We start from the raw sequence: 11,853 nt of genomic DNA, 5'->3' as shown, positions 1-11,853 counted from the left end.
AGAGGGTGTGAGATGAAAGTAAAAGGCTGATTAACACAAACGGTAAAACAAAAAAAAAACTTTTTTTTCTAAAAATAATGGCCTGTCATTTGACACACCGTATACAAGGGTTCATCCGCCACTGATCTTAGAGCAAGTCCGACAGTGTTATACTGGTTTCTTATAAATATTATAAAATATTAACTCTTAATGATTTAAGACATGATTTTGAATTTCAACTTCAACAATGATCCTTATATTCCTTCCTTATTATTATTATATTAATAAATTTGAAAAGTTATGGACAAAAAATGAAACAAAGAGAGAGAGAAATATAAAAAAAAGATAGAAAATTAATTTTTTGTTGCTAAAAATATTATAAGGGAGCACTAGAATTTCATTAAAGATAAAGAATGAAGTCCATGTTTAGTGATATAAGAAAGTACTAAGACACTGTTGGAGGGTTATTTTTTTGTCAAAATCCTTATAATTGAACTTAAGAACTCGTATAAGGAGCTGTTAGACTTGCTCTTATACGTGACAAGATTATCAGCTAAGACCAAGAGTCACCGTCTGCATAACCCACACAAGGTTAATTAGGGGTTAATGATAGTGGGATTCAAAGCTTGACCACAGAGGAGACAAAATTGTGCAAGAAACTTATATTATAATAATGCTACAGCTCTTGCTTTGACCAAAGAGGCATAGGTGAACACGAGGCAGGTATAAACCATCATTTGTTATGATGTATTAGTAGGCAATTAAGTGCATCCTGTGAGTGTATGTTACAACTACTCTACTGGTCACTAGTACCTTTTTTCCATTAAAAACAATTAACTGGATTGGACAATATGATTTCTTATAAGAATTCACATCCCACAAACATTCTTTCACTTGGTAGTGCCATGATTTTCTGTAGATTAACCTGGACCATTTACTAACTTATTATGAACTTCATCATGTTTGAGTACAGGTCTTTTTCGATTATCGCTCATCCCGAGTTGTTTTGTTAGAATATACATTTACTATCCAATTCCAATTTATTACTTAAAATTGTGAAGGGGATGCGTGTTGTATTTGATTTTGAAAGTTAGAGGTTGCAAACTGTGTTTTACAAAGTATGTATACTGTTTTAAATTTAGATGAAAGATAGGGATTGCAAACTGCAATTAACTCAAAAAATAAAGATATAATTGTCGGATATGACTTCCCGCGTTCACATGGAAAAATCTGTGTGACCGCTTCAGCGATCGCTCTCAGATGGTTGCATCAATCGCTTATTAGGGGCCGGAACTATAAAGCCTCAGCTTGTTTACTTCCATTGCTGGTTCAAAGTTGAACAGAAACAAGTTGATTTGTTGGTAGCAAAACTGATACTAGTAGAATAGTAGTAGTAGTATCTTTATACCTCATTCACAATCTATTCTGTCTGAATCAAACAGAGGAAAGTGAAGTTACCACTATACATTTCAACAGAAGAGCTGTCACCCAAATCTTTGTAAATTGACTCTGTCACTGACCATTCTCTTTTCTTCTGCAAACTTTTCCAAGACTTCCCACAACTTTCTGTCTCACTGTTTGTGTCTGCAAATATAAAAACACAGAGCTGCATTAGCCAAAAGCCAAACAAGCCAAAAAGATTATTTATCTTTATAAAACTCACACTCCCATGCTACACAAGACCCAAGAGCTTGTAATGGGAAGAACAATGGCTTGCTTGTCACTTGTTAGTTTGATGCTTTTGCATGTACAGATAACTACATGTTGTACACATGAAGAAGATGATGAAAGATTTGAAACTGTAGCACCAGCAGAAGCTCCAGTGAATATTAATGGTGTCTTCTTTGTGAAGGCAAGTCCATGTTACAATGAGGAGGGTGATGATATATATGGTGCTGATGAGAGAAGAATCAACACAGGCGCCAATCCTTTGCACAATAGATAAGATCATCTTGTTTCAATTTTGGCTATGTTTGCTCTACTTTATATATGGTGGTTTTTGATTAGGGGTGATCACGGTTCGGTTTGGTTCGGAATCAAATCGGAACCAAATCGTATAATCACGGTTCTTGATATTGACACTAGCTAGTATTTGTGTAGTGTGTACAAGGAAAATAGATTTGTATATGTTCATATCAGAATTTTTGTCCAGCAGTTGCATGCCAAATTTTATTTGAATGAGTACTATGAATTTCATACTAGCTTGGCCAACTTGTCAAAGAACCGGTCGTTCTAAAACGTTAAGGTGAGAGAGAAAAAACCCAACAAGATCTTATACTCTTCGACACAGATATACGACAAATGTTCTGCATTCTATAATTGTCTACTTCTTTACTATGAACAGAGCACTTAGTTACCTATCAAAACTTATGGATCAAATTTGTCAGACATGATGCTGATATTGCGATTTGCGATGTTAATAAATAATAATCTTAAATTTCACTTACTCGTATACTGCTGCTGTTGCTAATACGTAATTTAAATCAAGTAATAATTTTTAATATTGTAATATACGTAACAAAGTCATTCAATAATCAAAACCAGTTACAACAAAACCTCGATAAATGAATAACCTCGTCAAATAAATAACTTTTATCGACCTTATCTAATAGTGATGGTACATTTTCGATCTCCATAAAAATGAATAAAGTTGTTCGGTCCAAGAATATTTATTTATCGAGGTTTAACATTAAGCCTAATTAGTCATCATCCACCACATTATAATAAGTGCTCAGATATCATCTACCACAAGAAACAGGAGTAAGCATGTAAAGCATGAAAGTTGAGGTGCTAAAAAACAAAAAGGAAGATGAAAAAGAAAAAGGTTTGGGAAGAGAGTGACAAGAAGTATACCTGCCTGCATTTACAGACAAACTTGAATCTGAAGATCTGCACTTGTTTTCTTTCTCAAATCAATTTTAGCCCTACTCCTCCAATACCATCAAATGCAGACTTTTCTTGTAATTTGTCCCTCTGTACTGTCCCCCTCCCCCTGTTTTTATGGATTTCAATGTCCAACTACTTCTTTAATCTACCCCTGTGTCTGAAATCATAATGTCACATACTCACCGTACTTTTAGAATACTAATATAAGATCCTGGTAACGTCGACACAAAGCAAATGCAATCCAGGCTCCCTTTCTGATTTACGTGTACTCATCTCCAAGTATCGTAATTCAAAATCCTGGAATTGACCAGCCAACACGAGAGGAGAGTGTTCGAGCTTAGATACAGATGGTTCGGGTACTAGAAAAGGTCTCAAGTTCGTTTCTCCCCCGCCCCTAAGTTATTTAGGGGCGTACATTATAGGATGATATTGTAATTGTTTAGTAAACGGTCGCATTAAAATCTCAAGGTATCGGACCCAACATTATCTTATATTTTTCAGTAGTAATTAGGCTGCACCAACAAGCTTTGGCTAATAAGTTTGAGTAACTTCATGATGTAAAGTGTCCTTCACAATTTCAAACTAGTACAACACCATTACCAAATACTCCCACCTTATTACTTTTCTCGTTTCATATGTCGGGACTGTTAATAACATGAAACAAATTATTAATTTACGCCTAATCGGTAAGAGTAGATATAGTCATGAGTGATATTGTTTAATTCATATTTATGAGTACTTTCATACGGTGAAGTTTTTTATATTTTATATTAATACGAAATTATAGATATTAACTATCAAAAGTGTGCGTTGACAAACGTGATAAAAGGGAAACGGGAAAAGTATTAAGGGAGAGGGAATACAGAAAGTAGTTCATGATCAGCAGTCAGTAGGCTAGATCCAGCATTACTGTTTAACTATATTTTTGCACTTTAATTTGCTAAGGTGTTATTGACATTAAGTGAAGTACATTCTATGGGAGATTCCTGGATAACATACTCACTGTTGCCTTTCTTTTGCTCAATGAAAGCTTTAGTGCAAACAAAACATTGACAAGTACTTGAAATGCTTGTTTTATTTTAAAAAATTATATAATATTAGAAAAAATCCGTGCATCGCAAGCATCTCATATCAGTTCCGAAACAACATTCAATAGCCAGAAAAATATTGGAGATTTTCATAAAAGTCACTTCTGAATTCCATGCTCACATTTTCTGAACAACAGTAACATGAACCTAAAAGTAATATAACATAAGCAATGTTGAGCGCCATGCAAACTATTATGTTCAATTCCATGTGTAATAACTTTGCAGCTACATTTGACTCACAGGGAAGAAAATATTGGCACACCTGGCAATGTAGCCCCTGCATCAACAATAAAATTATTACCAGATACATACTTAGACGAGTCATGTACTAAGTATCGTATAAGCGATGTCAATGCTGGATCGGATGAATTCCATTTTTGTAAGGGAACCGTTCTCAAAGCCACATTGTTGAGCCAGTCTTTCTGCATCAAACTCTGGGTAATCTCAGATTTGAAGAGTCCGGGATTGATTGAGTTCACTCTAATATTGTGAATCCCCAGTTCAAGAGCGAACATCTGTCAACAATATGATGAATAAGTGACAGTCGAAAACTTGTCCTACATACCAAATGTAATTTGGTAATCAATCTTGTTTATAAGGTTTTGCTTACACCACATCGCAAGTTAGTAAAAACAAAAGAAAAAGATTGCAGGCAACTTTGGCTATAGTTTTAAGAGTGATAAATAGGTCAATATGTAAGGTACGTTTGGAGGGATTCAGAAGACTAAGAACACATAAATCACTACTAAACAAGTTACAACTTAGATCTCCACAAATAACTTAAGCTCCCAAACTATACCTTTGTTACAGTATTAACAGCTGTCTTTGAAGAAGCATAGGCAAGACTTCCAGGTAGCTGTCCACGATTAAGACCAGCAATAGATGATATATTAATGACTGATCCACCCTGGTTTGAGTCGCGCATGCGGATGCAGACATGCTTGGAAACCAACCATGTTCCCTTTACGTTTGTATTACATATATCGTCCCATTCTTCCTCTGTCAAATCCAATGGACTATGTACGCGGCCTAAAGACCAAAATTCCAGAGATGGCACATTATTACATGAAATCGCATATACATCTTTAGCATAGGTTCTCCAATAACTGTAGGCAGACTGATGCTAGCCAAGTAGAAATATGAAAGGGAAAGTATGGTGCTTGACATATTCTTGGTAATCAAGTATATGATGTCTAATCAACACTATGATTGCATTATCTTTGTTTCTTTATTGTCAAAATTTCCTTCTTTCTCAACTGAATTGCTTATAGAGGAATTTTGGTGATATTGGAGAGACATTATTATTAAGATGGCTGACAGACGATGGTGGAACCAGAAAGTGGAGGGGGTCAGCATAGAATTTTTCACTAAAACGATTAGAGGTGGATGCATATAATTGAAAATTAGATCTCTGAATTGCAAACCAAGTGCTCTACCATGTCAACCACATAGGTCATATACAAATACAATATAAGATGATCCAATGGGGGCAGTTGCCCAGTAAAATATTTCTATATAATTCTACAGATATAAGGTATATGGAAGAATTCCTATTTTGCTAATTATAGTATAAGAACAAAATGCTCTTGCGTTTAATATCACATTTGCATAATTATGCTACTTCTATATAATTGACCATGTCATTAGTATATACGAGGAAATAAAACAGAAAACATATTTAGTTGCAAGAATTTCTACATGTAAATTGCTGTCTATTCCAATCATAATTTTATCAATATATTAGTTGTAGGTCTGAGCATCTCCTTTTCATTTTACAAGAATCTCAAAGGACCGGTTAAGCTGGCTGGAAACATGACCTTACTGGCGAAAAGAAAATAAGAATTAAGAAAAAAACTCAAGCTAGTAGTGTCCAAACAGCAATTTAAAACCAGAAAACAAGAGGTAGATGTCTAAATTGTAGGTCTATAGCATCTCAAAGGAGCATTAGAACGAACGGACACATTACCTGACTCAACAGGAATATAATGGGGGGTATTAGAAAAAAACTTTTGCGCAAACAACACTCTAAAAATTGAACATATGAGAGGTAAATTTTCTAGTCCAGGTAAAAAAACAATTAGACAAGAGAACGTGTTTTTGTTTTGTGTATACAAACTATTAACTTTAAGTCTTTTGGATAACAAGTGCTATGAACATTAAAAGCAATTTCTCAAGTAAAGGTCAGCAATCTTTGCCAGGTTATAGGCTATACTACTTAGCAACATTTCTATGGCCACTAATACATATGTATCAAGAATATTGTTCTCCAAAAAAATAAGAATTCCATCTTCAGTAACATGAACCTAACAGCAGACATGCATAGTAATTGATAATTAAACTACCTCTCATAAAACTAGAACTGGATTATTTTTTCAAATAGTTCATCGCCTAAAGAAACATCAGGAATTTTCATTTTAAATAAATGTACCTTCTAAGCAAAACCCGTACAAAACTTATTTAGTAATCCCCATATCCCATAATCCCCATCTCCCATAAGCAGTTAATTAGATTTCATACAAATACAGCTTCAAATTACAACCAAAGTTAGTAACATGACGATTTCAGTTTGACAATAAACAGAATAAATCTCTTATTTTAAATTGTAAGATTCCTCATCTAAAAAGTATTCTCCAACTAACAATGCCAAATATCAATATCTTTTGGTGGTATCATATATGCAGTCTTCAAAAATTAGTACGCCATTTTACTCACAAACTTAATTTTTACATTTTGGACTGCAATGTTTTCATCCTTTATGCTTGTGCCACTATCTTCAAATTGATTGCAATTTTTTTAGAAGCCTTCAATTATGAGTAGGGGTTGCGTACATCTTACCCTCCCTCCCATTAATTATATTGTATATAAACAAAATTGCACCTCAATTACAAAACTTAAATAACATATCAAATATCAGTCATGTATTTATTCACTATCCATCATCCAACCTCATCCATTACCTGTCATTTCATTCAATATATCATTTAATCTCCTAAAACATACTACAAATCACTCCCAGCCACACATTTCTCGCAATTAAATTAAATTATATACTAACATTCTCAAAAATTACATATCTAAATTAAGATAACCAACCAAAAAATGCAATCATATATTTATATTAGACATTGATCACCTACAAAACCCGAAAAAACTAAATAAAACAAAAAAAAACAAGTGGCAAAACAGTAGTAGTACCTCGAACGCCAGCATTATTAATCAAGGCATCAATCCGACCAAAAGCATCCCATGCTATTTTAACCGAGGCTTCAATAGCACTACTATTGGCGCTCACATCAAGTTCAACAGCCACAGCTCGAACATCAGAACCTCGTGATCCATTGATTTCGTCGCAAAGTGATCGGAGCCTATCGATTCTCCGAGCAGCAGCAACAATTTTGCAGCCGGATTTAGCCAAGTCAATACAACATTCCCGGCCTAGTCCAGATGATGCGCCGGTCACCATCACTACTTTATCACTTAAATCACTCCATGCCTCATTCATAGCTCTTGGCTACTCGTTTATCTATCAAACTAGTTTTACAAAATGTAATTGATTGATTGATGTGTGTGAGTTGTAGTAATTATAGCTGGAGGAAGAGAAGACCAATGTGTTTTTTGTTCTTATTAAAATTTTTGAAATATTATATAATATTTTTTTGTTGATTGTATGTTAAGAATCCGATGTATGAATTATCAAAATTTTATTGATAAAAGTTTTACTAATAATGGATCTTTTATATTTGCACGAGTTTTTACCGGTAAATGTCGATTTTTTAACATGTGCTTTTTGACACATATTTAAAAATTAGTATTATATAAATAATAGGTTCGAACCTGATAACTTGAGTAATGTATATTTTTTTACTATTTGAATCAAATGGTCCCGGTCACTTGATTAAAATGATCCAATAATCATAAATATGGATAACCAAACCAATTAAAAAAATATTAAATTATATCTTATTCCGAATACTATTTTTTTCGTCGAATAACAAAAATACTACTACTATTTTAAACATATGAAATACTATATTTATAGAATAATACCCCACACGTCGTGACGCGACCGTAGTTAGTTGATGTAATCGCCACACGTTTAATAGGGAAGATGAATAGTTTAACCAGGTGAGTTTGGTAAATACATTACGTCACACAAACGGTAATGCAGTGCGTACACAAATTATTTTGAAATTGCCAACAACTTTGATTTTGCTGCTGATCTGTCATTACCTTCTATTTGATAAATAAGATTCGACGGTAATGATAGAACGAAATAACTCAAATTAAAGATTAATCAAGATATAAATTATAATTTATTTCAATTATTATATTCGTATTTTTTATTTTGTGTCGTGTTTTTCATGTAAAATTAAATATTAATATTAACTAAAATAAATAAATAAAAATATAAAATTTTTAGGTAATTTTTTTACGAAATATATTAAAAATATATATTTAGATCACATTTATATAAATATTATAAAATTAAGTAATTATTTTAAAAATGAATATGCATATATCTATTATAAATATACATATATACATTATAAATATTAACATTTAATTATAATATTTATTTATGTCGTATACTCGAAGGAAAAATATAAAATCGACATTAAATCTCGGTCGTGTATTTTCGTGTCGTATACTAAAATGACAAACACAAGTATTAAATTTTCATGTTATTTCGTGTCGTGTAAGTCGTGTCATGTCCGAAATTACCGGGTCACATGAGGGTGTAATCGAGCCGAGCCGAGTCGAATACTATCAGGCTCGGCTCAAGCTCAATTATAATAGTTCGGGCTCGAGCTCAAACTCGACCCAGCCTTTAATTTTTTGTTCGAAGCTCGGCTCGTAACAGGTTCAGTAGGCTCGAGTTCAGCTCGAAAACTCGAATTAATTCACCAAATATTAAAAAAAAATTGAAGTGATCGGTTCGACTCGAGTTTGACTCGATAATATATAAATAATATATAATATATAATAAATATTAAATATTTACATAAAAATATATTTTATAATAAAAAATAAAAATAATAGAGGCTCGATAAAGCTCGCAAACCTTACGAGCCGAATAATTCGAAACTCGAACTCGACTCGGTTAAAAAATTGAAAAGCTCGACCTAGAGCTCGGCTCGATTATTTTTGAGTCGAATTCGATTTTTTTACGAGCCGAATTCGAGTAGCTCACGAACAGTTTGGCTCGTTTACACACCTAGGTTCGCAAGCCATCAAGAAGACATGAGGTGTCAAATCGTCAATTAGTAATACGGTAATACCCGCAGGCTACAGTTTAACGACCTAAACCTCCATGAATGAATACGTTAGGACTTTCTATGATTTTATTTATTTATTAAAGTTAAAAACACGTTATTTCTATTTTATCGAACTCAAAAAAAATATTCATTTAAAAATATTATTCGTTTATCAAATATTTATATATCAAGTTTCTTCTATATTATCTTTTGCTTTGCTATTTTCTTATCATTTTGGCAATAACAATTCCAAACCCAGTTGGCAACGGTAGTTACATTAATTATTACTTTTTTATGAGGACTTTAAATATTACTTAGAACAATAATACATATCCCGGAAGAATTTCAAAATGCTTTCAAGCAATACTCCAAATCTAAATTCTCGAACTCCAATAATATCCAACTCGAATCTTATACGAAAGTTGAAATTGTAAGTAATGAATTATACAACCCCATAAGAATACAATCGATCCAACTAGTAAGCCAAGTAACACACATATAACAAATTATGATAATTTATACGAAACAAACATTTTCGATATATTTTCTTACACTACGCCACAAGTGGGCTACTGTAATGCAAGTGTTATAATGAGCGTTACATTAGCTAAGAATTTTTTGTCCTATTGTAACACCTCTGAATTAGTGTTATAATAGGTATAAAATTAGTGTTGCGAAGAAAGACTGGTGTTGCACAACGTGTAACACCATCACATGGTGTTATATTAGCTACTTTTTTATTTTTAAAATATCAAAGTGGAAATATTACCATAAAACTAATATTTAAATTATATTATGAATTACTAATGAATGAAGAATGTAATATATAATATAGTACAAATTATAAAATTTATTTTATTGTATATAAATATTAAAGTTACATTTTTATTTTATTATTTAATAAGTAATAAATTATTAATGTAAATTAAAAACTGAAATATAAAAAAATAAAAAATATTGCACCATTTACTAGGTGAAAAATGAGAGGGATTTTCCCCCAAACAAAAAAGACCCGGACTTAGTTACATGGACACTCAAACAATCTCTCTCGGACACTCAAACAATCCCTCTCATCTCTCTCGACTCTCTCTCTCAAAACAGTCTCTCTCAACTCAAACAATCAAAATAGTCTCTATCAACTCAAACAATTAATTGAAGAACAAATTGATATTTGAATCCACAATTATGACTATAATTTAGAGGTTGTTACTGACTTTTCAACATATGATTTTGCAGGGTTTATAGGGTTTCAAATTGGGGCTTTAGTTTTTTGGTACATATTTGTTCTCATATAAATATATATACATATTTTCTCGCTTAATATATACACACCATGGAATTTCAGGCGATTAGGGCTTTATAATTGGATTTTAGGGCTTTTCAAATTGGGACTTTGGTTCGATTGGATGTTCAAGATTTCGTAAGAAACGTTCAGTAGGGTTTCGTTCAGGTATGCTCTTTTTACCACTGTGTTATAACCTTTTTATGCTGCTTTTCTGTAACTTTTATTTATATATAATGTTAATTTGACTGTGATGATTTTGCGTAATTTTCGGTAAATGATTATTATTGATTATCCCCTTCGAATTAGCTCTACAAGATGTTGTGTGATAGTTTATAGCCTAAAATACTGATTTTGTGATATCATTTGTTTGTTACCTTCAATTATATTTGTTTTACCAAATATAACACTTGTGAAAATAACTCAGTTCTATGTTTATTGAGTAATGTAGAAGAACAACTCTGCTGGATATAAGTTGCTTAACCAAGGTTGAAAACATACACTAGGTATCTATTTGTATTCTTGAAGATGCGAGTATAAGGGAATGTAGGTTTTAGTTGTGATATTATTATGTATTTTCTTTAATTGACATTACTATGGTACTCTGCTACCTTCACAGAGGAGATGTTTTTATTTTGGTAACTGCTAGTTACTAATTTATGATGTTTGTATCCTTTTTTACCAGGTAATGCAAAGTTAACTTGTTAAGGTAAGGATTGACATAGTAATTCTAGACAAAGTCTCTGCTTCCGAAGCTTACTAAATATAACGCTTCCTTGATAATGAATGCTTCTTTTGTACTACCTGCCAATGCAGTTAATTTTGATTGTATACCCAGTAATGTAAGCTTCTCAATGTATACAATGTATTAATATCATATATATGTCATGCTGGGAATTTGTTATTAAATCACTTGTTTAGACCTTTTAATTTGAACCCTGGAGTTGATCAATATATAATAATGATATACAGTAATGTCTGTTAAGTTGAAGTATTAGGTGATTAAGTGAAGACACTGGTAGACAACCATATCCGCAGCAAATATAACGACGTCTGTTTTTGAAATCTGACTTGTATTCTGTTGATAGTATTAATTTTCTTATTCTCTAAAGTACTCATATCATCATATTTTTTTTTAAATCCCTGTTGGAATGTGTTTGATACTCCCTTTTGGGTGCACACATTTACTACCTTGGCAGTCACTTTTGTGACCTGTACCTGACCATCTTTAACTTGACATCATGTTCTTGCCAGTTCTTTCTTTCAAGGCTCTTGTATATTTATTAATATTATATAGGATAGTTATGTATGTTTGTGTGTTGCATCCAAGCACGGGATAGTTAACAAATATTCTAATTATTAG

General features: G+C 32.4%; 1 protein-coding gene and 1 long non-coding RNA gene across 2 annotated transcripts; both read right to left on the bottom strand.

Annotated features, from left to right (window-relative positions):
• Window positions 1–1,129: 1,129 nt before the first annotated feature.
• Window positions 1,130–3,416, bottom strand: LOC141711175 (uncharacterized). Its single transcript, XR_012571253.1, has 2 exons — window positions 2,833–3,416; window positions 1,130–1,563 (listed from the first exon to the last, which is right to left on the bottom strand). It is a non-coding gene; the product is annotated as an uncharacterized LOC141711175 (long non-coding RNA).
• A 601-nt stretch (window positions 3,417–4,017) lies between these two features.
• Window positions 4,018–7,500, bottom strand: LOC141713683 (uncharacterized). The gene is made up of 3 exons (XM_074517203.1): window positions 7,149–7,500; window positions 4,753–4,982; window positions 4,018–4,468 (listed from the first exon to the last, which is right to left on the bottom strand). Exons 1-3 carry the CDS (start codon window positions 7,453–7,455, stop codon window positions 4,190–4,192), a joined length of 816 nt encoding a protein of 271 aa, XP_074373304.1. The 5' UTR covers window positions 7,456–7,500; the 3' UTR covers window positions 4,018–4,189.
• Window positions 7,501–11,853: the final 4,353 nt, after the last annotated feature.

The sequence above is a fragment of the Apium graveolens genome, chromosome 3 (assembly GCF_009905375.1).
Source record: "Apium graveolens cultivar Ventura chromosome 3, ASM990537v1, whole genome shotgun sequence".
NCBI lineage: Eukaryota > Viridiplantae > Streptophyta > Magnoliopsida > Apiales > Apiaceae > Apium > Apium graveolens.
The sequence above is the reverse complement of the archived record's forward strand: the minus strand, read 5'-3'. Positions and strand labels throughout refer to the sequence as shown.

What these genes read in the sequence shown, in the direction of transcription:
- LOC141713683 (XM_074517203.1), bottom strand. Translation starts at nt 7,455, where the DNA reads ATGAATGAGGCATGGAGTGATTTAAGTGATAAAGTAGTGATGGTGACC. An exon ending in TAATAATGCTGGCGTTCGAG is followed by an intron (nt 4,983 to 7,148) that starts GTACTACTACTG and finishes TTTGGTCTTTAG; the next exon opens with GCCGCGTACATAGTCCATTG. An exon ending in CTGTTAATACTGTAACAAAG is followed by an intron (nt 4,469 to 4,752) that starts GTATAGTTTGGG and finishes TATTGTTGACAG; the next exon opens with ATGTTCGCTCTTGAACTGGG.